The 24,094-nt window shown below is 38.7% G+C and overlaps 1 protein-coding gene across 2 annotated transcripts; it reads right to left on the reverse strand.

Annotated features, from left to right (window-relative positions):
- Nucleotides 1–2,619: 2,619 nt before the first annotated feature.
- Nucleotides 2,620–9,963, reverse strand: tlx1 (T cell leukemia homeobox 1). 2 transcript variants are annotated; one of them, XM_068726875.1, is made up of 3 exons: nt 9,306–9,963; nt 7,338–7,539; nt 2,620–5,250 (listed from the first exon to the last, which is right to left on the reverse strand). In XM_068726875.1, the coding sequence occupies exons 1-3, from the start codon at nt 9,766–9,768 to the stop codon at nt 5,040–5,042; spliced, it is 876 nt and encodes a 291-aa protein (XP_068582976.1). In that variant the 5' UTR covers nt 9,769–9,963; the 3' UTR covers nt 2,620–5,039. The 2 variants fall into 2 exon arrangements, with proteins under 2 accessions (XP_068582976.1, XP_068582966.1); XM_068726865.1 differs by having other exon boundaries at nt 7,338–7,575; nt 9,306–9,961.
- Nucleotides 9,964–24,094: the final 14,131 nt, after the last annotated feature.

Below are 24,094 nucleotides of genomic sequence, written 5' to 3' on the forward strand. Positions count from 1 at the left end.
GGTTTCACACCAAACCTGATCGATGACTTGGATCAGTTTATCAATATCCAAATGGTAGCCTTATTCAGATTTTCAATATATGGCTTCCAGGTCTTGACAAAGGATTTAGCTCACTTGGGTCTGTATGTGCAAATCTAATCTCTCCAAATTTGTTTGATGTGATTTAGGATCTGCTTGAGCTTACTATTGAGTGAGGGGGGAAAAGCGTGTTTCCACTTAAATAAAATGAGTTGACTCGCTAATAAAGTTATAAATTCCAGAACACGGTGTGCTGCAGGTGTGCACCCAACTCTGGTTGCAAAAAAATAAGTCAGATTGTATAGATATCTATGAGAAAATGACCCTACTTCTCACTTGATTTATTACCTCAGTACACATTGTAAACATAAGTTTATCAACCAATAGCTTCAAGTCTTCTTCAATACAGCATGATGTTTAGTAAATTATGGTCCCATTTAGAGCAAAATAGACCATAAAGCAGAGTGTGCTTTTGGGCGTGCTTACTGTGATTGACAGGTTGTCAATGCTACCAGAGCCGTATACACCGTCTCTATCACAGCATCACTCTTCCAGTCAATATATGGTCACTTTCATTCTTTGGTTGCAAAATCCCAGGTGGTGATGGCCAAAATGCCGAACTCGAGGCTTCAAAATGGCAGTCCAAAAACCAATGGGTGATGTCACGACAACTACGTCCACTTCTTAGTCTAAGGCACAGATGTATAAATATACACTACATGCAACAGCATCCTGGTTGCATGCATGTAGTACAGCTACAGCTTTCTACAGTTTCGGGTTTCTCATAAACAGGATAAGGGTTTATCCTGGTTTCTGAAAACGGGTGTATAAACTTATAAACAGGATAGTCCAAAAAACAATTATGAACAGTTTTTCATATTCATGTAAACACACTGTGTCAAATACCGAGAGGGAAATAACTATAACAAAAAATATGTTCCATGCAAAGTGGTATATATTTTTCTCAACTTGCTTCATCTTTATCAGCTCTGGTGAGTGACCACTTTTTCTCCCCAGGGTGAAACCATGTGTGTGTGTGTGAGAGGAATTCCAGGAGGTTTCAGCCTAGCTCAACTCCAGTGGCTTAGTCCAGATATTTCTGAGTGGATGATGAAATTCTCCTTTAAATTCCTCTTCAACCTTTTAGAAAGCAGTCCTGGAGAATGTCACGTCACACACAACACACACACACACACACGCACACACACACACACACACACACACACACACACACACACACACACACACACACACACACACACACACACTGCCAAACAGCTGACTCAGCATGCACTGCCAACTCCAATACACACCCAAAAAACAAGTTTCTATATTTTTTTCATCAGAGAATGTTTATCGATGTGCATCAAAATATACGCGTTTGTGAGAAGGCGATGTCTGAGTAAGAAAGCAGCAAAGGAAAACAAATGTTGTGTACTGCATTCTTCCTCCTGAAATTGTTTTTGAAAGAAAAGGGAAACGGAAACCGTTGTCACATTCTAAACTCTAATCTTCATAAGATTTTCTTACCCCCCCCCCCCCCCCCCCCCCCCCCCCCACACACACACACACACACACACACACACACACACACACACACACGCACACACACACACACACACACACTCCGTATATCTGGGAGCTGACTCTCCAGCAGAATGACCTGTTTCTTGTCATCTTTCCTCACCAGTGCTTTTGCACTTCAAAGTGCCACTTTTTCAGCCATCCACAGCCACAGACCAGTTTGTGATGAATGGGATGGTTAGATTACTCGAAAAAGTTAGATTCACGTTCACGTTCACGTTCACATTCACATTCACATTCACATCGTATTGGAATTTCCAAACATATGGGCAGCATTTTTAAAATGAGCCTACAAATCTGAGTCGGTTCACATCAACACGACCAAACATTAGAGACGCATTAGAGGCATGTCACAGCCCAGGAGATAATGTGCATACATTTCTGAAAACCATGGATATGTTGAATGTGGATATTTGTGCATTCGGTCAGAGCAAGTGATGTAGTATATCGAGTGGCGGATATCGAAAGTTACATGGTATAATATGAGTATAACAAGCGAGAAACTCTAATGAGGGTAGGTGGGAGTAGTAGTGGTGGTGGATGGGTCAAACAAACCAAAATAAAATGTTGACTTTACGCCTGTTACGTAACGTTCCATGAGAAAGTCCGCTGAGGCGGTTGCTATTTATTTACACTTATTATGTTGTTACGTCACATTTTTACGTCATGGTGTTGTATCACGTTAAGCTAACACAAACCATGATAGTAGTTGTGTTGGCTAAACCTAGCCAATTGTTTCACAACGTTACCCACGTGCCATTGTGTGTTTTTGTAAGCATGATAGGAGGGTGACATGAAATGTATTTATGGTCTAGAAACATCCACATTCTATGTATCCCTTGAATCCCTTTCCAGAAAATGCCAATTATGATATGATGGTACAATACAGAATTATATTGCAGATCGTAATGAAAAACAGAGTTGATGGTGGTGGATTGCAATTAATGGGATGATCATGAATATCCTCACATTTAAATACAGGAATTATCACGTAAGAAAGAACAGACTCACACAATGTTGCTATTTATTTACCCTTTATTAAATGCAGGAGGACCTTTATTTGACATAGATTGTTCTTCACTAAAGAGAAACACGATCTCATCTCAACTCATATTTTTCTGATTCGTAGGTAGTTAACGCTGTGCACGTGGTTAATGTTGTGAAAACGGTGGCGTTGGGTTTAAGCAACAAAACCACTTAGGGTTAGAAAAAAAACATGATATGGCTGAAAATAATATGATTGTAACGTAAGCTTGATACATAAGGTAAGCTCTGTGAGAATATTGTACGACTCAGGGGCGTTTCATCACATGAACATTATGTCATGTGACGTAATGTGGGCAGCTTTTGGTTTCACATGGGACACGATCAGAGGTCTCTTGACTGAAAGTCCTGAATTTGGTTGTCGCACCCAACCTTAGAGGACTTCTCACTCTTCACATTACATCAGTTGCTCTGAGCGTCTAATAGTGATGCAGGCGAGTTTACACTAGAGTCAGTTGAAAGCCTGGTAGGTATCATACAGACTCTAAAGGGTCTCATATGCGAGGGTATTAAAACGCTGCGGGCCACTAACCAAGCACTGATATTTGACACCCTGGGAGTGAGACCAGGTTAATAAGGATTTTCACAAAAAAAAAAAAAGATTTGTCTGTGGTGCAATAAAATAATTTGTTATTTTAACAAAATATACACTAAAGTGATTCCGGTGTGTTTTAGTGCTATTTTAGGAGTTTTAAAGGGACTGTGTGTAGGATTTGGCGCCACCAACGGTGAGGTTGTAAATTGCAACTGACTGAAACTCCTCTTGTGTCAAGCATGTAGGAGAACTACGGTGGCCGAAAAACGCAAATGGCCCAATCTAGAGCCGGTGTTTGGTTTGTCCGTTCTGGACTATACTGTAGGAACACGGCGGACTCCGTGAAGAGGACCAGCTCCATATATGTAGATATAAACGGCTCATGCTAAGACTGACATTCTAAAACACCATTCTCATTTGAAAACTTACTTATTATATTCAATTTCTGACAATAAATCCCTAAATGCTACACACTGTTCCTTTTAGCATGTTTTGATGATTATCGGCATAATAATTTGTTGTTGCAGGTTTTCTTATCAAGCTAGTCATGATTGTACTTTACTGCTGCATACTTCCACGTTTCTAAATAAAGTTGTAAAATGTGGGAACCTGCAGTCAACCAGCCTTGGCGTTGTCTGTTTATCATATTGGTTTTGCGTCCCGGTGTTGGCTGTTTTTACTCTATTGTTTTCTAAATATGAACACAAAGTTGCCTTGCGTTGCTACTTCAAGACTGGACACATCTTGCTTATTGTCCTTATTGTAAGATATGTATAATGTGTCATGTTTATAGTTGTGTTTTGTGCCAGATGATCAAAAACATATAAAGCATCATAAGTGAAAAATTAACAGTGAAAACAAGGAACTATTTTTTCGCATTTATGTTTACTTTATGAGTGACCAAATCTATATGCGGCACGGAAATAAACATTTGATAAAAAAATGTATTTTCAAAAAAATCAAAGTAACATATGGCTGAAAATGCTAGATAGACTTTGAATTTAGGGAGGACAAAATTAAATTCAGTGTCCAAAATATATTATTGTCAACAATATGAATGCAATCGTTTGAAGCATACACGCACACACGCAACCACCACTTGTTTGTGTTTGGTCTCAGCTCACAGGTCTGAGATCTGCTTCCACACAACATAAGAAAATACAGTTTGTAAAAAAATAAGAGTCCATAGGAATGTGAAATGTATTAAACTGTGGTCAAATGTGTCATTTAATATGATTTGTATTTTAATCTGAAGCTTGTAGCCCATTTCTTTCTAAATTATTAAAAAAGAGTAAAATAGACAGATATCCTGGTCCATTGCTGTAAATCATCTCATGGAGTTCCTTCTTACATTTCTGTTAGATTGTGTTTGAATTCACATATAAAGGTGCTAAAAACAAGTGCTGTTATTTTGCAGTTAAGTAAAAAAAAAGGACATAAACATGGCGGATAAACACAGACAGACGCTGATGTACACACACAAATATGAAAATATGCTGTTTATGAAACATCAAGTCCCTTATAGGTCAACTATGATACAACAGCTCATTGATGCCAGTCTGTCCTGGTCCTCTCGTTTTTGTTGCACTTTTATGGAGTACTGTATATTGTTCATCACGATGACTCCGAAATATTTCCAAAAAATGTCCACTCAAGGGATCCAGATCAGACTGTGGACCTTAGATGGGTGGTGCTGATGGACCCCGTTTGAAGCTGTTGTTAGCTGCAGCATCAGTGTATGTGTGATAAGAGCAGAAAGATAACCCGATAACCAAGATCGGGTCTCCACTGCGCGGGGGCTCCTCCGCGGGCCACGCGGCGCGTGTCTCTGCCAAATACCGGCGCATGACGTGCAGCTCTACTCGCAGGCCGACACGCTGCTGATCTTGCCGGTGTTCTCAGACCACGGCTGCAGGTTCTGCAAGGCAAACAGCGAACTGTTCTGCAGGCACAGCGGGTCCGGAGTCAGCGGCTGGTTGATGGTCTTCTGAAAGGCCTCCTGCTGCAGCTGCATGAGGATCCGGTTGGCCTGCTGCCGCTCGGCCTCGCGCTCCTCCGCAGTCTGGCGCCTGCGAACAGCGACAGGGAAACACCGCGGAGCCGTTCAAACACCGGACCGACACAGGCCGAATACATATAATGTATATTAATCCGAATATCATAACAACCTCATAGCCTATGGACTCACTGTTATCTCTCTACTACCTAGTGTTCTCATGTTTTGGTTATTAATTAACCGATTATCCGATTAGTTTATTTCAGTTTGACGGTACAGTGAACAGAATTGAATGATTTTCATAGTCTGTGAATTTAGTTATTACAATTTCCATAGCGTTATCATTGTCATCGAAAATAAAAAAAGAGATAAAAAGACAGGCGTCGTTTGTTTCGAAATCAAAACATAATGTGCGAAGAGACAAAACTGTATGAACGGTGCCATTTGCTGAATATTCCATTAAAAGGCAAACCTGCGTCCATTTTTTTGGTTAAATAGTCAATAGCAATCTACAACAAAATGATAAACTATAAAAACTACGAGTAAAATATGAAAAAAAGAGAATAATTTATTATCTTCTCTGATTTGTTTGTCATATGCAATGCTGATTGCTGGGTATGTTGATGTTGCCAATTTCAAATCTCCAACTGATCATACGACATGACAATACGATGGTGTGTGTGTGTGTGTGTGTGTGTGTGTAGGGTCCGTCATAAGAGCGTGCACTGCAGGGGCGGGACCTTACACACCGCTGCAAGTTGATATCAGCTCAAGAGAACGGAGGATAAATACTATAATATCAGTCGCTCAGTTTCTCATAATTCTTAAAGTAAATAAAACAAAAACAAACAATCAGACTGTCTGTTTGTTTATAACATTTTAGTAGATTCGTATTGAGTGCCCTGGGTATGTTTGTGCACAAAAGAAGAAAAGTCAAATTGCAGTCTTTTTAATTAAGAAGACTCGTTTATAATTACCGTTTATTATACCAGAATGTCATTTTGCACTTCATTTTTTTTATTGAAAATGCTGAATCTATTTAGGATTATAAGGGGAGACACTGCAGGTAAACAAATAATTAACTAGATATCGCCATTAGACTTTTAGACTTCTCCAGGTATTTCTTGTTTTACAGGTCTTTGCGGAGAAAACAGCCTTTAAAGATATGTATTGTAAAAATGAATACAGGTGAATGGGCTAAAAACTAATAGATACCACTATGAAACTTCCCCAGTTGATTTCTTACATTAAGGCAATTCTTTTTTTGTATTACAACTTATCAGAAATTGTATATTTAAATATGCAAATGAGGCAGTGGTAACTTTTGGTGAATTTAGGAGAAATGTAAGTGTAGACAAAGTAGTAAAATAAACCTCTAAATGTGTATTTTGGATGTTTTCTTTCCAATGAAAGAAGACATGTAATGAAAGATAAATAACCCTGAATCTAACCAGCACATTCCTTTTTGAGGAATGATTTGCAGGAAATAATGAGTTAAGTGAGCAATTTTTCTTCCTTTTTAAAAAAACAGCACTGTGTTTTCTTTCTGCCTCTCAGAAATGTGTAGAAGGAGCTATTTGAGCCGTTATTGCTCTAACTGACATTGTATTTACTACATTTTATTGTGTAGTGTGTGTGGACCAGTCTCTTCATAACATTCAGCAAATGTCCATTTGAAGAATTCTATACAGTCAGAGTTCAGCCTATTGTTGCCTATACAGCTAGCTAAAACTCATGCAGTCTACAACACTCTCGCAATAAATCAGCTGTTTCTAGCATTTTGTCCTCCCCATTTATATCAATGAGAGTGGACTAAATAACAGAAAGTTTAAAATGAACATAAGAAGCCTCATGAATGAGGAGTAATTGAAGGGCTGTTTCATTAGACTGCATTAGCTTTAGTTAATTAATAAGTGGCAGCTAAGTGAACATGTGTTTATTTGCTGTTAAGACTTAGTGTGAAAGTGCATTGAACTGTAAGGGCACATATCAGATATCAGAAAACAGTCTGAACAGGGACTAAAGGGACCTCCCCGAGCCCCGTTAAAACCAGAGGGCCCCTTATAGGAGCCAAGGAGAATGCAGAGCCTCTTTGGGCATCTGCTCAGTATAGAATGCACTGGTAAAAGCTTTAAAAAAAACAAAAAAACAGGACCTCACCTCCATTTGGTGCGTCTGTTTTGGAACCAGGTTTTGACCTGGGCGTCGGTCATCTTCAGGGCTTTGGCGAGGGCGGCCCTTTCCGCCGACGCCAGGTACTTTTGCCGGTGGAAGCGCTTCTCCAGCTCGCAGATCTGCAGCCGCGTAAAGGACGTCCGGGGCTTCTTCTTCTTCGGGGGCGTCCTGTTCTGGTAGGGGTGACCTACGCGACGCGTCACAGTGAGGGGTGAGAGGGATACTGGGCGGGACGGAAGGATGGGGACGAGAAAGGAGAGAACGGGACAAGTCAGGACGGGGAGGATGGCGCAGGAGAGGATAGTGCAAGTCGGGTCAAGTCAGGACAGTACAAGTCAGGACAGGACAGGACAGGAGAGGACAGGACAGGACAGGACAGGACAGGACAGAGGACAGGGAAGGGAAGGTTAGTCAGGTAGTGTCAGGACAGTAAAAGTCAGGAAAGGACAGGGAAGGAAATGGACAGATGAGGGCAGTATAGTCAGAACATGACAAGACAGGACAGAAAAGGACAGGTCAAAGCAGGGTATTTAGGTCAACCAGACAGAAAATGAGTGAGAGCACTGACAGACCTTGTGTTAAATAGTGTTTACAGCACAGCCTATATGTCCTGTAATTGAATTTACAACAGTTTCTGTTTTAAAATTCAATGTAGTCATTTTATATATTTTTTTAATTACCATAACACATTTGTGTGTGTGTTTTTTCATTGTATTCTATTATTATTAGGCTTATTTCTAACATTATTTATTCAACCCATAACCGAAAAACTTCTACAGAACTTGTGTTTATATATGAATGTATATTTAACCCACGGCATTGGCCTAATCAAAGTGGAGAACCTGTTTTCTGCATACAGGCGATTTTTTAATGACATAATTGATCACAATAATGTATTACTTTGACTATTACTATGTCAACACAAGCCAAGTCAGAAAGGGCTTACATTTGACACTGTATCAGTTTAACCTTTGATATAATGGCTTTCAAAGTAATAAAGAGACAGATCACAGCACACTGTCTCCAGAACATTATTTACACACACACACACACACACACACACACACACACACACACACACACACACACACACACACACACACAAAATACCACATGTCAAATAACACCCTTAAAAAATACTGGCAGTCTATACGTTAAATTAGTAATAATAATAATATTCAAGATGGAGTTCAGTCTACAATATCTTACAGTGATACTGTAGTACTGCTTATAGACAAGGGACAAGTGTTCCCTCACTCATTAAATCATATTAAACTCTCATTTATTATCATCAATTTTAATGACTTTAAACATAACCGATTTCAGTACAATTATAAACATAATAGCAGTTTGGTTTATGTTGAGTTTGTTATTATAACGGTTGATTATTGTTTGTACTGAAAAGCAATAAATAAAGCAGCAATAAACAATACAAGTTAACTATGGAAAAAAAAACAACTTCAACCTTTTCCCGTTTTTTTCCAACTTATTATTTTTATAAGTTGAAAAAAACACAAACAATTATGCAACGTCACATGGGCTCCCTTATTTCCAATTGATGTAGAAAATGTGAGTCTTCATCGACCTCAAATAAATGACGGACTTATATTGAGTCATTAATCACTGATTCACTAACTACACGCAAGCTACACACAATCAAGCAAATGGAGATACACACATCATTTATATAATTTAATTATAAAAGGTCATTAGTAATATCGGCTTAGCTAAAGAAGATTTACAACAAAAGGCTGCAGCTGCAGTTGTATTTTGTAAACATATTTTGTCTTTAAATCATCCTATACATAACATTATATTATAGTAGGTATATTTTTAAAATTTGATTCATTTTTTTATATCGTATTGTATTGCATTTTTAAATGTATTGGACTGACTTTGACACATATATTATATTATATTATGTTATGTGTATGTATTATATTTTATGGCTACCTGTGAACCGGTCTTTGGTGTAGCGCCGGTTGCTCTCCATCCAGGGGAACGTGAGCGCGTTCAGGTTGTTGATGTTCCCGCTCACCGGCGGCCCAGAGGAGTTTCCGCAGTTTAGAGGCCGGTGCGCGGGGACCCGGATGACCCCGGCGGAGCTAACGTTAGTTCCGTTCGCATTCACGCCTATGTTCATGTGATAAGCCCCGCCGAGGGAAGCCATCCCGCACGAGCTGCCGGTGCCATTGTATCCGGCGTTGCCGTATGTGTAGCCGCCGCCACCGCCGCTGTTCACGCCGCTGCTCGCTCCGCAGTTGTAGGCCCCGTGTCCGTAGTCCGGCTCGTGCATCCTCGCGCCCAGCATGCAGCTCTGCTCCACGTTGCTGAGGATCTGGTCAATGCCGAAGCTGATAGGCTCTACGTGCGTGTGCTGCTGCAGATGCGCCCCCAGTATCCCTATGTGGTCCATGGCCTTCCACGAGCCCCTCCAGCTCCGGCGCGAGGAACAGAGTTCGCTCCACGCGCCGCTCCCCTGGACTCTTTTACGTATACTGGGCTCCTTCCGCTCGAGCTCCAGTCGTTATCTGTTGGCTAGTGAGTGTGGGCGCACGTGTGCGTCCGTCTGTGTGTGTGAAGGCACGAGAAGCGAGGCTGGACTGTTTGTCCCCTGCCCCCCCTTCTTCTTCTACCGCTTGAGGACATCAATCACAGTGCCAAAGAGACAGCGCGAGATTAAGACCCAATTTTAGGGCCGGAAACTCGATTGGTTAAAGACTGTGTGAGCTCTACGGAGGCTTTACGGCACACTTCATAAAACAGTGTTTAACAGCTGGACAAGATCAACAACACAATGGACAAGCACGCTTCACACTTATGTCTTTATTTTTTATTTTATAATCGTGCTCCTAATGATTGCAGCAACACGCTGCACAGTGTTTCCATTCATGATTCCATACAATAACAATAATTCATAAATAGAAAATAAAAGTAAGTAAAATAAAATAAGATACAAAATATCGCTCTGATAAGGCAGGACGGTACACGGAGCTGAAGGGCCCCTTGTCTTGTAGTCAGTCCATTAATTTAGCTCATTGGAAAGCCTCCAAACGTCCCACAGAACATCATTAACATAATTCAGCTGAAGCAAATAAAGACTGTCTACTTCAGTAAAACACTCAATAGTTTATCATTTCAAGTCAATTTAAAAAATGTTTCTCTTTTTCGATTCATTCTGCAGAATTTCGCGCAACCTAATAAATTGATCCCAATGGGTTCAAATTGTAGGGTATAAATCACTGAAAGATGATTGATGTGTAATGCAGGCGACTCATTTATTGTTATGGAGCCGGAGTCATTATTAATTCATGTTCAGAGTGATGGCATGGCCGCAAACGTGGATTCGTTCTCATTTGTTTCTGTGGGAACAGAGCTGCTGCTGCTGCAATATATATATATATATATATATATATATATATATATATATATATATATATATATATATATATATATATATATATATATATATAGAATTTTCTTTCTTTTTAGGACTAAAAGTAGCTGAAATCCCTGAGTTAAAATGGGATTTTAATAATACAAATAAATGATTGGTCATTATTTGGTATTCGGCTGCACTCATTACAAATATTAATGAATCCGAGACGATCACTGACTATATATACAGCGGGTTTAAATTAGAGGGGTGTTCATTCCGCAATAATAAATGGCTGCAACTCTGTTTAATCGTAGATCATAAATAACGAGCGGCATTTTGTTTCGTAACAGCGCTTTATTAATGAGTATTCCGCCGGTTCCACCAACTCCACAACAATTAAATGAAGAAATGTAACCATGTGTCCCATTGTTTTTTCTCCCCTTCCATCTAAAAGCCACTGGGACATAATTACTTAATGCGAGGGCATTACAGTATTAATATTTGATACGCCTCGAGCCGTTCTCATTGGCCAGTTGACCGGCATCAAATTGTAATGCGCCGGTATAGCCTATCCGCATGTCAAAGCGCATCATGCCCGTTTGGACGTGGACCAACAATGAACATTAGGGACTGGAAAACGGCGGCTACATTAACGAGCTGAAACGCAATAGTGGACTAATGCAGCGCAGGGCAGTGCGTATATATTTTATTTGGGATGTATGCTGTGTTATTTATAATCAGATGGCAATGGAATGCAGCCAGAGGTTTCTCTTAAAAAAATAAATAATAAATTAATATAAATTAAATTATTAGTGGAGTGAGATGTTCTGAATATTCAATATATTTCGTTGAAACTGGACATAACCATCTGCAGTGGTAAAACAAAATATATACTTTTGTTATTACTTAATGCTAAATTGTTTGTATGAATTAATATTATGCAAGTATTCAGATTTCCACGGGAAGGTTTGTGGATAGTAGCTATATGTCAGGCCAGGCAGTGGCATCTTTTCAAACTCAATTATCGAGCGACCATTTCTATCTTAGTGGCTCCAGTGTCCTTATGGGGTTTGCAGGAGAGAAAAAAAAAAGAAAAGAAAAAGATCTCGTGCTTCAAAAGGAGACACGTATTGATTTCTCCTCCCTCCAAGCAGCGCACACCCTCCACAGGCCGAATGACCCCAGTGGCCGAGGCTGCCACGGTCCATCAGAGGCTCAGCCTAAACTGTGGAACCCATATTGTTGTATTTATTCTTCTGATGGCAGCTTAACGAGTCTGTATGCAGTATCGTCTAGGTAAAAAATAATAGTGATTCACAATATTATCCCGATACAAATAAAAGTAGTTAAATCCTAATATGTAATCCCGTTACCTTACGAAACAAATACTTTTTTTTTTAAGTGAAAAAAATCAAACAATCCTAAATAAGGTCCTCATAAATCATAAGGTCCTCCAGCATAAATAAAGGAGTCTGTTTTCTTACGTGATAATTCCTGTTTTTTTAAAAAACAGTCATGTAAGGATATTCATGGTTACTCACAGAAATGGAAATTCAACCCCCTCAAATTGTGCTTTTTTTTTGTAATTTTGTATCACGATCTGTGATAAAATATTATACATGGTTCCATCCCATATATGTCGGTCTTATGTCTGACAAAACACCTTGGTCACCTTCAAGTAAAAGTCACCACATCTTTCAAACATGTTCTCTGCAGCAGGCTACTGGCTATCACTATATGCTATACGCAGGTTATTTCAGAGGTTCAATATTTTAAAGAATAATTACAGAAAAAAAATATATTGGGAATTAAAGCTATAAATAAATTAATTAAAAGTTGAAAAAAAACCACGTGGTTCCAGTCTAGTTGATTTTTGTTTTGTTATTTTGTCAAGCACAATTTCTGGTGCTGAGAAATCAAGACAATGCAGAAGGGCCAAAGGAAATTGTAGTTCTTCAAAATGGCCACTTGAGGCTGGCTCTCAAAGCGAGTCAATCTCCATATGTTAAAATACCCAACTTTACCGCAGAATTACAGCCTGGTACAAAAAGGGTTTTGGTCTCTCCGTAAATAAAATCACCGTTCATGGCAACTGTATGGTGGGTCAACTTTTATACAACCCACCCGTTTAAATATTATTGGCAGCTTTGAGTGACAGGTGGGTGTCGTCAGCCCCGGGCGCCTCCACTCCACCGAAGAACCATCTCTTTGCCCATTTTTAGAGTAAGGTGGAGTCGTCACTGCCAAGATGGAGATGGCTGGACCCTCCCACTTTCAGCTTCACAAAGGCTACTTCCATATTTTACACACTAGGTTTTTTTGTGTGCTTCTCAAATATTTTACTTTCGAAATGTGCTTCGCATTACTCTTCAGACTTGTGTATTTTTTCTTATTGCTGTGGACAACAAACATTGTTTATTAGACTGACCTAAAGCTGTCAGTCCTGCAATAAATCCATCTGTTCAGTTTGTGTTGCACTACAGAGGTGTTGACTAAACATTATGGTCATCGGTGGCCGTAGTATGTGCTGCTGTTAAACTTTATTGTGTTTTACTAAGAAGCAATATTTCAACTGCCCTTACTATATTATATTAATATTAAAGACGTGTCAGTATTACAGTTGCGACCTCCAAAAGTAGCATAAAGATTCAATTCAATTCAATTTATTTTTGTATAACCTAAAAATCACAAATCACAAATTTGCCTGAGAGGGATCATCACTGTAAAACACTTTCAACTAAAACTGAACATCAGATCTTTCACAAACAACAACTCCTCCAAACTAAAAGACCAAAAAAGGTAATTTATCACTGCCATCCACAATGACTCATTAACGTTTTCTGATCTGAACTTGGATGACACCCTTTGTCAGTGAACTGGTTATTAATTAATCAATTACACAAAGTAATGATATAAGCATGCTCTGGTCTGTCATTGCTATGATAGGGTTGGCTCAGGCAAAGGGTTAGGGAAGGAAAACTGCAGTCTCATGTCTCAAAGTCAAACTATGCTTTCAGTTGTACTCGACTGTGTTAGTTTCAGCTTGTATATGCAATAAACTGCCAAGTGAGTGTAGATGATGAACATGGAATCATGCCAACATCATACAGTCACGATATCAGAGTTTATCAATACAGTAACTATATTGTTGCAATATCTATAGAAAATTTGGTCAAATTCATCTTTAACTTTATTTGTTGTGCGCTTTTGTCTCTTCTCTGGCAATTGAATTAAGCTCAAAATGTAAGTGTAGGGAGGTGGAGAGAGTACAGCTAAAACTATATGTATAAAATTATTTGAGATAGACTGGATTAATTACACAATATTATCATATGTGTATGAACATGAGCAGTATATCATTTTTAAATATCAGGATTATCGTCACTAGTATATCACAACACATCTAATAAAAAAATCGGCAGACCGAATCAAAATTATGAACCATGTTCAGCAATCATATAGAAGTGCATTGAAGTGGCAGAGGCATTTTTTAAAATTTGAAGCTGCCCTGAGATATTTGTTTGTGTGCTGATTGAAAGAGTGGGGGTTTGATAGACAACCCTCTAACACGTTAACCTGTTTAGAATATACAGAATGACTGAAGGCTGAAATTAAAAGACGATGGCATTAATGCTTTGAGAACTTTATAAGAACCACATATGATTCATTTTGAACTAAAGGGGTATTCGGAGAGCACAGATCTCACCCGAAGCCGATCTGCTAAGTTTCATGAAAATCGGCCCAGCAGCTTTTCTGTAATCCTGCTGACAATGGCGTCAATCATCTTTGGCGTAGGTAATCATCAAAGTTGTCTTTCATTAAACTCTACCCTTTTTGATGTTGGCCTAATACTTAACTCTTGCAATACAATAAGTTGCCAGTGTTTGGTTTGTCCATTGTGGATTACTGTAAAAACATGGCCGAGCAAAAAGTGCGGACTCTGTGAAGAGGACCCACTTCCTATGCAGATATGAAGCAATCATTATGAAGCAATCAAGCTAACGAAACACAAAGGTTCTTAGTTTCTTAAAGGTCTCCTGGGTGAACATCATGTGTTGTTGCCGCAGCGTGAAATGACACACGAAAAGCAAAAACTGCTTAGCGATATCACAAGACTTGACTTAACGAGACCAGGCTGGTGATGCAGTTTGCAGCTCCTGTTTTGTCTCTTTTTTCCCTTTCTGAAGGAATGAGTGTGTGTGTATGAGTGTGTGTGTGGGGCAGTGTGGGGTCTACCTGAGTCCTTGACCCTTGACCTGAATCTCACTGGCGCCAATGCAAGATGAGCTTTCCCTTACCTCTGGCCAAATTAGAGTCTGGCGACTAGGTGGAGTAGTCTAATGAATAAAATGTATTCATCATGGACTGTGTACTTGCCCTCTGTTAGTTTAGCTAGTTTCTTAACTGCATGCAACAAATCATAGTTACTGCATAAACTGTTATCATATCTGAATAGAATGAAGGATAAAACTATAAATACAAAGTTAGGATATTGGAATCATTTGTGAATCAAATTCATTTAAAAATATCTGGAATTTCACAGTACGTATATGGGAAACTTTGGCACAAATATGTTGGTGAAATGAATAGCTGTTACCTCATTCCATTAAAAACTACAAGAGTAAACTGAAATGGTTAAGCATGACGTGTTAAAAAGTCATAACTCCATATTTTAGGTAGTCACAAAAAGAACGCCACATCAACTCACAGACTGGCCACACAAAAGGACTGACTGGTGTACAAGAGCAGATCATAAGCTGTTTGAAACACTGAGATTTTAAGTAAGAACCAGTCTGTGATAAATGCATATATGAAGTGGATGTAGGTATCGTGATGTCACACATTGGTCAGCATTTTGTCCGTTACCATCTTGTTTTTTGGCCTTCTCCATCATGGAATTTGAACATCTCTTTATTGTTTTTTGGCCATCGCTACCACGGTTTTTGGCTGTCACTATTTGGTTTTCTGTCTTCACAATCTTGCTTTTCGACAGGAGAGGGTGGAGTACAACCCAAATTTTTTGGAGACCAAAAGGTGATGATCCAAACTGATGTGTACCTTTCCTGGTTGAATAGAAAGGGAACCTGGAGGTGCTGTATTTGAGACTGACAGAAGTTAATAAAGTCTCTCTCCGTCAGGTCTGAAATAACAGTTTGAGGTACTGAGACGCAGAGATAAGTGAGTGATCATCCTGTTTGTTTAGTAACACAGGAAAACGGCAGCCACCGAAGGGAACCTGCGTTGTATGGACTCCATAGAGCCCCTTAGCTCAAGCCCCTAGTCTAAGCCCCTCCTCACATCACACACAGTGAGAAATGTGAGGAGGTAAATACTCCTTATTTTGTCTCAAGCACTTTCAAATGCTTTGAACAAGTGGGAAAAGGTGTTCTTGAGGGCTTTTCCATTGACTTCCTGTGCACCAAAGTGTGAAACAATCCTTGACAGAGCAAGTAGTAACCTCTTATGTAGATAGCTTCAACTCTAAAGTTAAAAATGTTATTGATACCATTGCACCCACTAAAGTGAAGGTTGTCTCGGGTAAGCAAAGATCTCCTTGGAGAAATGCCACGCTGGTCAGAATAGAGAAAAGAGAATGTCGGAAAGCTGAGTGCAGGTAGCGAAAAACAAATCTCCAGGTTCACTGTGACATCTATAAAGAGAGACTTCGCATTTATAATTTGGAACTTAGAAATGCAAGGCAGTCCTTCTTCTCTGACATCATAACCAAAAACAATAATAATACACGCGCATTATTTGCTACCGTCGACAGGCTAACAAACTCTCCAGTGTCAGCAGCTGCTGAGCTCCAATCCACCTGGACATGCAATCAATTTGCCTCCTTTTTTACTGACAAAATTGAGAAAATTAGATAAGCAGTCAGTGCCTCCACACCAACCACAGGATATGTGTTATCCCCATCTCTAAATAACATCCATTCAAATATCGTGACACAATTTCATTCAATCAACCTTAGAAGCCTAGAAGACATTATACAACATCTGAAGTCATCCTTCTGTTGCTTGGATATTCTACCAACACACCTTTTCAAAAATATTTCAAACTGCATGACCACTGATCTTTTATAAATTGTAAACACATCCCTTCTCTCAGGTGTCTTCCCACAAGCCATAAAAACTGCAGTTATTAAACCACTCCTAAAGAAGGCTAATTTAGACTCCACAACAATGAAAAATTATAGGCCAATATCAAACCTTCCATTTTTAAGTAAAATAATTGTAAAAATGTTTTTTCAACAGCTGGACAACTTCTTGGCTGTAAATAACTGTTTTGATGTCTTCCAGTCAGGCTTTTGACAGCACCACAGTACTGAAACTGCTCTTGTTAAAGTTTTCAACGACATCCACTTAAACACAGACAATGGCAGAATTTCAGTCTTAGTATTACTGGATCTCAGTGCTGCATTCGACCATGACATACTACTAGAAAGACTAAAAATCTGGGTGGGACTCTCTGGCACAGCACTTAACTGGTTTGAATCCTACTTGAAGGACCGAGAATACTTTGTGTCTGTAGCTAATTACACATCAGAGCTGACTAAAATGACATGTGGTGTTCCCCAAGGTTCAATACTGGGGCCTCTTCTGTTCAACGTCTACATGGTTCCACTAGCTCAAATTATGGAAACAATGTGTTATATAATTATGCAGACGACACACAAATCTACATAACTATATCACCAGGGGACTATAATCCCATACAAGGGCTGGGTAAATGCATTGAAGAAATCAACAGCTGGATGAGCCAAAACTTTCTTCAATTAAACAAAGAAGTAATTGTTTTTGGTACCAAGGACGAACGATTGAAAGTCAGCGCTCAGCTTCAATCACTGATGTTAAAAACCACAAACCAAGCCAGAAATCTAGGTGTAATTATGGATTCAGACCTCAACCTAAACAGCCATATCAAGACAATTACAAAATCAGCCTACTTTCACCTGAATATCAAGGATTAGAGGACTTATGTCTCAACAGGATTTGGAAAAACTTGTCCATGCATTTATCTTTAGTAGACTCGACTACTGTAACGGTGTGTTTACATGTCTCTCTAAAAAGTCAATCAGAAAGCTACAGCTGATTCAGAACACTGCAGCTCAAGTCCTCACTAAGACCAAGAAAGTGGATCACATCACTTCAGTTCTGAGGTATTTGCACTGTCCAACAAAGAATTGACTTTAAAATCCTGCTGTTGGTTTATAAAGCACTGAATGGTTTAGGGCCGAAATACATCTCTCATCTGCTGCTACCTTATGAACCATCCCAACCCCTTAGGTTGTCTGGGACTGGTCTACTTTCAGTCAGAACTAAACATGGAGAAGCAGCGTTCAGTTTTTCTGCTCCACATATCTGGAATAAAGTCCCAGAAAGCTGTAAGCTGCTGAGACCTTCAGCTCCTTTAAATCAAGATTGAAGACTTTTCTGTTTGCTGCTGCCTTTAATTGAACCAGATTCAAGGATATTAATCAATTTCCTGCATTTCTGCATTTTACTATTGTATTATTTCTTATACTGCTTTTTAGTGTTTTAATGACTGTTTTAATTTTTCAATGAATGTCCTTAATTGTTTTTAAATCTCCTTTTCTTTTGCCTTATGTTTTCATGCTTTTAATGGTTTTATGTGAAGCACTTTGAATTGCTTTGTCGTTGAAATGTGCTATACAAATAAACTTGCCTTGCCTTACAAATATTCCAGAACAGGAGTACCAGCTGGTCTCTGGGTGTGTGGGCACTCCAAAAGGCTGTTATGTATAGTCTGCTGGGTGCTCTCTGTCTCTGTCTCTGTCCCCCCCTCTCTCTCTGTTTCTCTCCTTCTTTTTTCCACTTTATATTTTAACCCAACATGTCCACTGTCCCATGTGGAAAACACTGGCACTGTAACAGTCTTCTTCTTCTCGCAGGCAAAGGACTGCTGTTTTCCTTCCTGCTGCATGATTGACAGCTCCGTATCAGAGCACTTATCATCCGAATGTCAGGGACTTCCAGAAAATCCCATTTTCGGGTGATTGATGGAAGCCAGTCAGCGAATGAAGAGACAGAGAGAGTGAAAGAGAAAGAGTGGGTCAAAGAGAAAGCGAGAGCAGACAGACCTCCCCAATGCATCTGGAACCAGAGAAGCTCTCATGGGGAAAGTGGTTTAAAAACTGGGCTGAAACTTGTTTTCTAAATGTTTAAGCTGAACATATTATTATTACAGCATTATGTGAAGCAGGTCCCATCTACACCTAAATATAAAACGCTCTATAAGTAGATCAACCAACTTTAGCCCATGTATAAATCTATATAGATGTCAAATCAGGAACTAGGAAAATAAAAGATTCACATTTGACTATCCATTTAGTCACTGACAGTCACACAGTAAGAATACTACTACCAAAAGATGCTTAACATCGAAAACATCGAGTAGTAATTGCTCACATATTTTTTAAAAGTAACTTATTAGGTATTTTTTAAGACACTAACATTACTATATATAATTTTGCAAAAAAAGAAGACATAAATGACATGAATAAACGACACAAGTCTCTCAGCATAAATACAACAGGTCAGTTACAGCAATGTTAAATAAGCGACATGATCTTGAGATATGGTTTTAGATATGTTAGAATATGCAAATGAGGTGCTATTTTATTAAATATGTGCTAATTTGCATATATTTCCAGTACAGAAATCTGAACATTGGATAAAGCCAGGTTCTAAATTCTTGTGTCTTTTTGTTGACACATTAGTGTCAATGGTTTTTACAGAGGAAATTTTATATATATCTTTGTTTCACTCCATAAATCAGAAAATACTGTCAACATAGATAGAAATGAAACTGGAATGTTTGGTGTATGTAATGCTACTGAAGAGAAGATTTCTGCCTCAGAGTCTGAAAAAAAGTTTAGAGATGTGTTTTGTAAAATTATGTACTTTTTAAAGACACTACATTTGAATTGGGTTAAAAAAAACAACTAATATATATCACCATGAAACTTCCCCAGCTGATTAGTTACATTAAGACAAATGAGGCATTACCTGAGTAAGTTTTGGTAAATGTAAGATAAATCTAAAGACGCAAACAGACAAAGTAGTAAAATAAACACCTAAATGTGTTTTGGATGTTGTTTTTCCACTGAAAGAAGAAATGTTATGGAAGCAAAATAGTCCAAAATCTCAAAATTGACCAGTTCACAAAAAACAATGTTGTTGCCTGTAACTAGGACTTACAGTAACAGACCCTCTGACCCACAACTTGCTACACTTTTCCCATATAAGGCCTCCAGTCAGTCAGGTTCAGCGGCGTTGACCTCTTGAGGAGAATAGATTGAGAGGTTGATGGGAGGAATGGGGAGGAAACTGAGAATGCTTGATGCTTGGCTCGAGCTTTGAGAGTGGAAGATGGAACTTTTTAATGAAGAGATGTGTTTTCACTGTGATCTCTCTTAAGTGGGATTATAGATGGTTGCTGTGTGAATTTCCACTGAGGAAGTTCCATGTTGGCTTTCATCAAACTGAATACTAAATGCGGGCCTTGAAGGGCAGCCATGGTGCTTCTCTGGTGTGTCCCCACGTAACAAGAACAATTGTTTTGTTTTCATTAAACAACTTCCATAAAAATACCAGAAATCCTCAAATATTTATGTTTTATCTACCTCATGCAGAGAGAACTTTATTTGAAAAAGGTTTATAAAAAAGACATGCCATTATTCCTAATTCCTAAAAGGACCTCCTAGAATTTCTTAAGTCTCTATTATGCAATCAAACAGAATAGGTTTGAAAGTAGACTTTCCACACTGCAATTAAAAAATATTTTAATGCAAGTAAAATAATTGTGTATTAATGCAAATCCAGAAGTTGTTTTTGTTTGCGATTCCAGAAGTTTTGTTTGCGATTCCAGAAGTTTTATTTGCGAATACAGAAGTATTTTTTGCGAATCCAGAAGTTTTGTTTGCGAATCCAGAAGTTTTGTTTGCGAATCCAGAAATGTTGTTCGCAAATCAAGAAGTTTTGTTTGCAATTCCATAAGTTTTGTTTGCAAATCCAAAAGTTTTGTTTGCAAAACCCAAAGTTTTGTTTACAAATTCAGAACTTTTGTTTGCGATTCCAGAAGTTTTATTTGTGAATCTAGAAATTTTGTTTGCGATTCCAGAAGTTTTGTTTGTGTATCTCTATGCTCTATTGTGGACATTTGGTTGCAACGAAAGAAACCTGAGTACAAACTATTGTAATTAGCTTCATTTTGTGTCAAAGGAAAACTAGAACATTGAGACTTCTCAGTCCTTCACTCTCTGGAAATCTGAATAATTTTGTTTTGTTTCCCTGCATGCAAAGTTTAAACATATTTGTGTATTGTATACTTTTGAGTATCTGAGAGTATTTTATAATTGTACAAAGGTAATCCGAGGTGTCTAATGCTTTAGCTACATGTTTCATCTTTTGTATGGAGCAGCATATTTCAAACAGACTTCACTGATTCGGCCTTTGAATACAAATAATTTCATCCACCTTAAAAAAATTGGATGAAAGTTTCTGGCATTATTAGACATTAGATGGGAAAAACCTGAAGAAAACACACCTGTTTTATTGATGCGCATAGTGTGATTCTACATCTCCAAAATGTAAATAAAAAGTTGGATGGGTCACAGTGGAGATTCAAAGTGAGTAAATGTATTAGAAATGGTTAAATATTCCAAAATTGGCAGTTTGGATCGTAAAATATCATTATCGGCTCTCAATCTGTCAACCCTGTTCACAGACGGCTTTGTGGTAACAAATTAGAGCAACATGTGTCATTAGAGCTGAAGTCATAGACACAACAACAGAGCTGTGATACTGCAGTCCATCGCTGGAGCCGATGTGAAACATTCATTTTTAGACCAAACACAATCTATCACGCGGCCATCAGTCTGATGTGACTGTGTGCAAATGCCACCATGATGATTACAATAACCTTTATGCAGGATGAACTGAATGCCAACTTATTTTTTGTTTTTTTAATCACGTGGAGGATAAAATGTTCTCTCTAATGTATGTTTTTGATTGTGTTGTCACCATTTTCCCAGAGTGGAACGCTACCAGCGGACGAATGGTGGTAAATGTTGGCTTTAGGGATGTGTGTGAGGTGATGATCTGGAGCAGACGTGAGTAAATATCATTTGAGTCTTAATCCATCACAGTCATGAGGGGTTTTAATAGTGTGTCAAAGACAGTCATTATACTACTAGCTACATACCAAGCTGCTAACTACTTCTATTTGTATTTATACAAAAAATATCAAAAGATTAATATTGTGTAAAGATTTTTCCTAAAAACTACTTGAGGAACTTTTGCATTACTTTTTATGCCAATGTAACTCTTCACAGACCCTACCTACAGTTGTTAAATTTTACCAAAGGAGCTCATGTAAAGACCCACACTTGCTGACTTGACTCCAAAACCATTGGTTCCCACTAAAGAAAAATAAACAATGAAAAACATGAATATAGTTTTAAAAAAATGGCTCAACAATTTCCAAGACAGCTGGTCACTGTAGTTTTCAACAAAATTATTAAAACAAAGCGGAAACGGCACATTTGTTCGAGACTACTTTCGGCGGTGGATTAATCCACATTTGGTGCTCTAGTGAGTATTTGTGGCAGCAAATCCCATATACAGATGGTTTATGTGGGATTGACTCAAAATATACAACAGAATGTGTCTTCATTGTAATGTATATGCATGTCAACCAGTGCAATAGTGCAATCATATAACTAAGATTCCAGAAGTTTTGTTGCGAATCCAGAAGTTTTGTTTGCGATTTAAGAAGTTTTGTTTGCGAATCCAGAAGTTTTGTTTAAAACAAGGGGAAACAGCACACTTGTTGGGGACTACCTTCAGTGGCGGATTAATCTACATTTGGTGCTCATGTAACAGTCATAACAATGCTTTTTCCTACAAATGTCCACCAACACTAGCAATCAGTGCACCTAATCTTTCAGTATTTCGTGGTTTGGAATAATAAATAAATACGTAAATTACGTTACATAAGTATATAATTTATGTAACAAATAAGTCAATGCTGGTTAAAGATGAGATATGAACAGCAGTCTTTTGGTCAAAAGAACGGTGGACCCCGACTTTCATCCTACGCAGACTTTGTCACGGTATCGCGAGCCTCCGCATGATGGCACGCAAGCTACAAGCACGTACAAAGGCTTTTATGCTCGATCTGCTGTTCATTTGCATTGTTCTCTGAAACGCCGGAGGGCATAAAAACTAAATGTACTGTGAAGAAGCAAGACGACAATGAGTGTAACAGGCAAAACACATAAACTAACCTCCACAATTCAGAGGAGGGATTGTAATTAACTGGAAACTCATATATCATTTTCATGGACTAATTTATTGCCTTTGTACAAGCCCTGTAAAGAAAAAAGTCAAATATTACATTCATTTTAAAAATCAAAGGTTGAATATCCTGTAAATAATTTGATTTGGCTGGCAAAATATATACTCAAATGAAGATTTTTATCCTAGGCTAAGCTTATTGGAGCTCTATGGCACAGAAGAAGATATATAAGGCTGTGATACACACAATATACTTGTTAGATACATTTACTGTTGGTTTGGTTCTGCACATGAATGCTAAAGTTCAGGCACTCAATATAAAGAACTCTTAATTATAATTTAAAAAATCAACCTACTTACTTTTGGATATTGTTGTGTCCTGTATTGATAAAAATAAGGGTCATTGGACACATTGTAACCATATGGTAGTTTTTCACAATAGCACAAACTGGTTTCACTCAGGTTTTATGAGGCTGTGCAACAAAAATCACTCTGGAAAACTAGCTTTTGGATTTATATCTCGATGCCCCCCCCCCCCCACACACACACACACACACACAACAGGTGGACTGCGTCCGGGTGGAACGGTAGCCCCTGTCAGCACCCAGAGGCCCCAACGACCCCCACTATCCTCCCAGAGCATTGTGGGCGCCTCCATCCTGTTCTCGAGGCCCTGGCGGGTCGAGTGCACGCTTCCTACGAGCCGCGTCAAAATTTGGATGGGATGGGTGGTTAACTGTTCTGGTTTCCAGCTCTTTTTCATCCATCCAGTACAGGCAGCTGGGAGACGTTAGCCTCCTCCGCGGGACAGATAGGATCATCCTGCTGGACTCAAAAAAAAGACTGACTCCTGCAGCCTCTACTGCACTTATATACATCTGCTTCAGTCTTGAGCTTGGTTTTAGAGGTTTCTGGAAAGAGTATCCTCCAGTTCATTCTGAAATCAGTCCGTAAACAGGAAGTGTACTTCCGATGGAAGGTTGCTATATGTTCTGCTAAGTGTATAAAACACAGTACAGATTAGCATTTGGATATAAAAG

The sequence above is a fragment of the Cebidichthys violaceus genome, unplaced genomic scaffold (genome assembly GCF_023349555.1).
Source record: "Cebidichthys violaceus isolate CVI_PGR_0920_01 unplaced genomic scaffold, fCebVio1.0.p SCAF_10, whole genome shotgun sequence".
NCBI lineage: Eukaryota > Metazoa > Chordata > Actinopteri > Perciformes > Stichaeidae > Cebidichthys > Cebidichthys violaceus.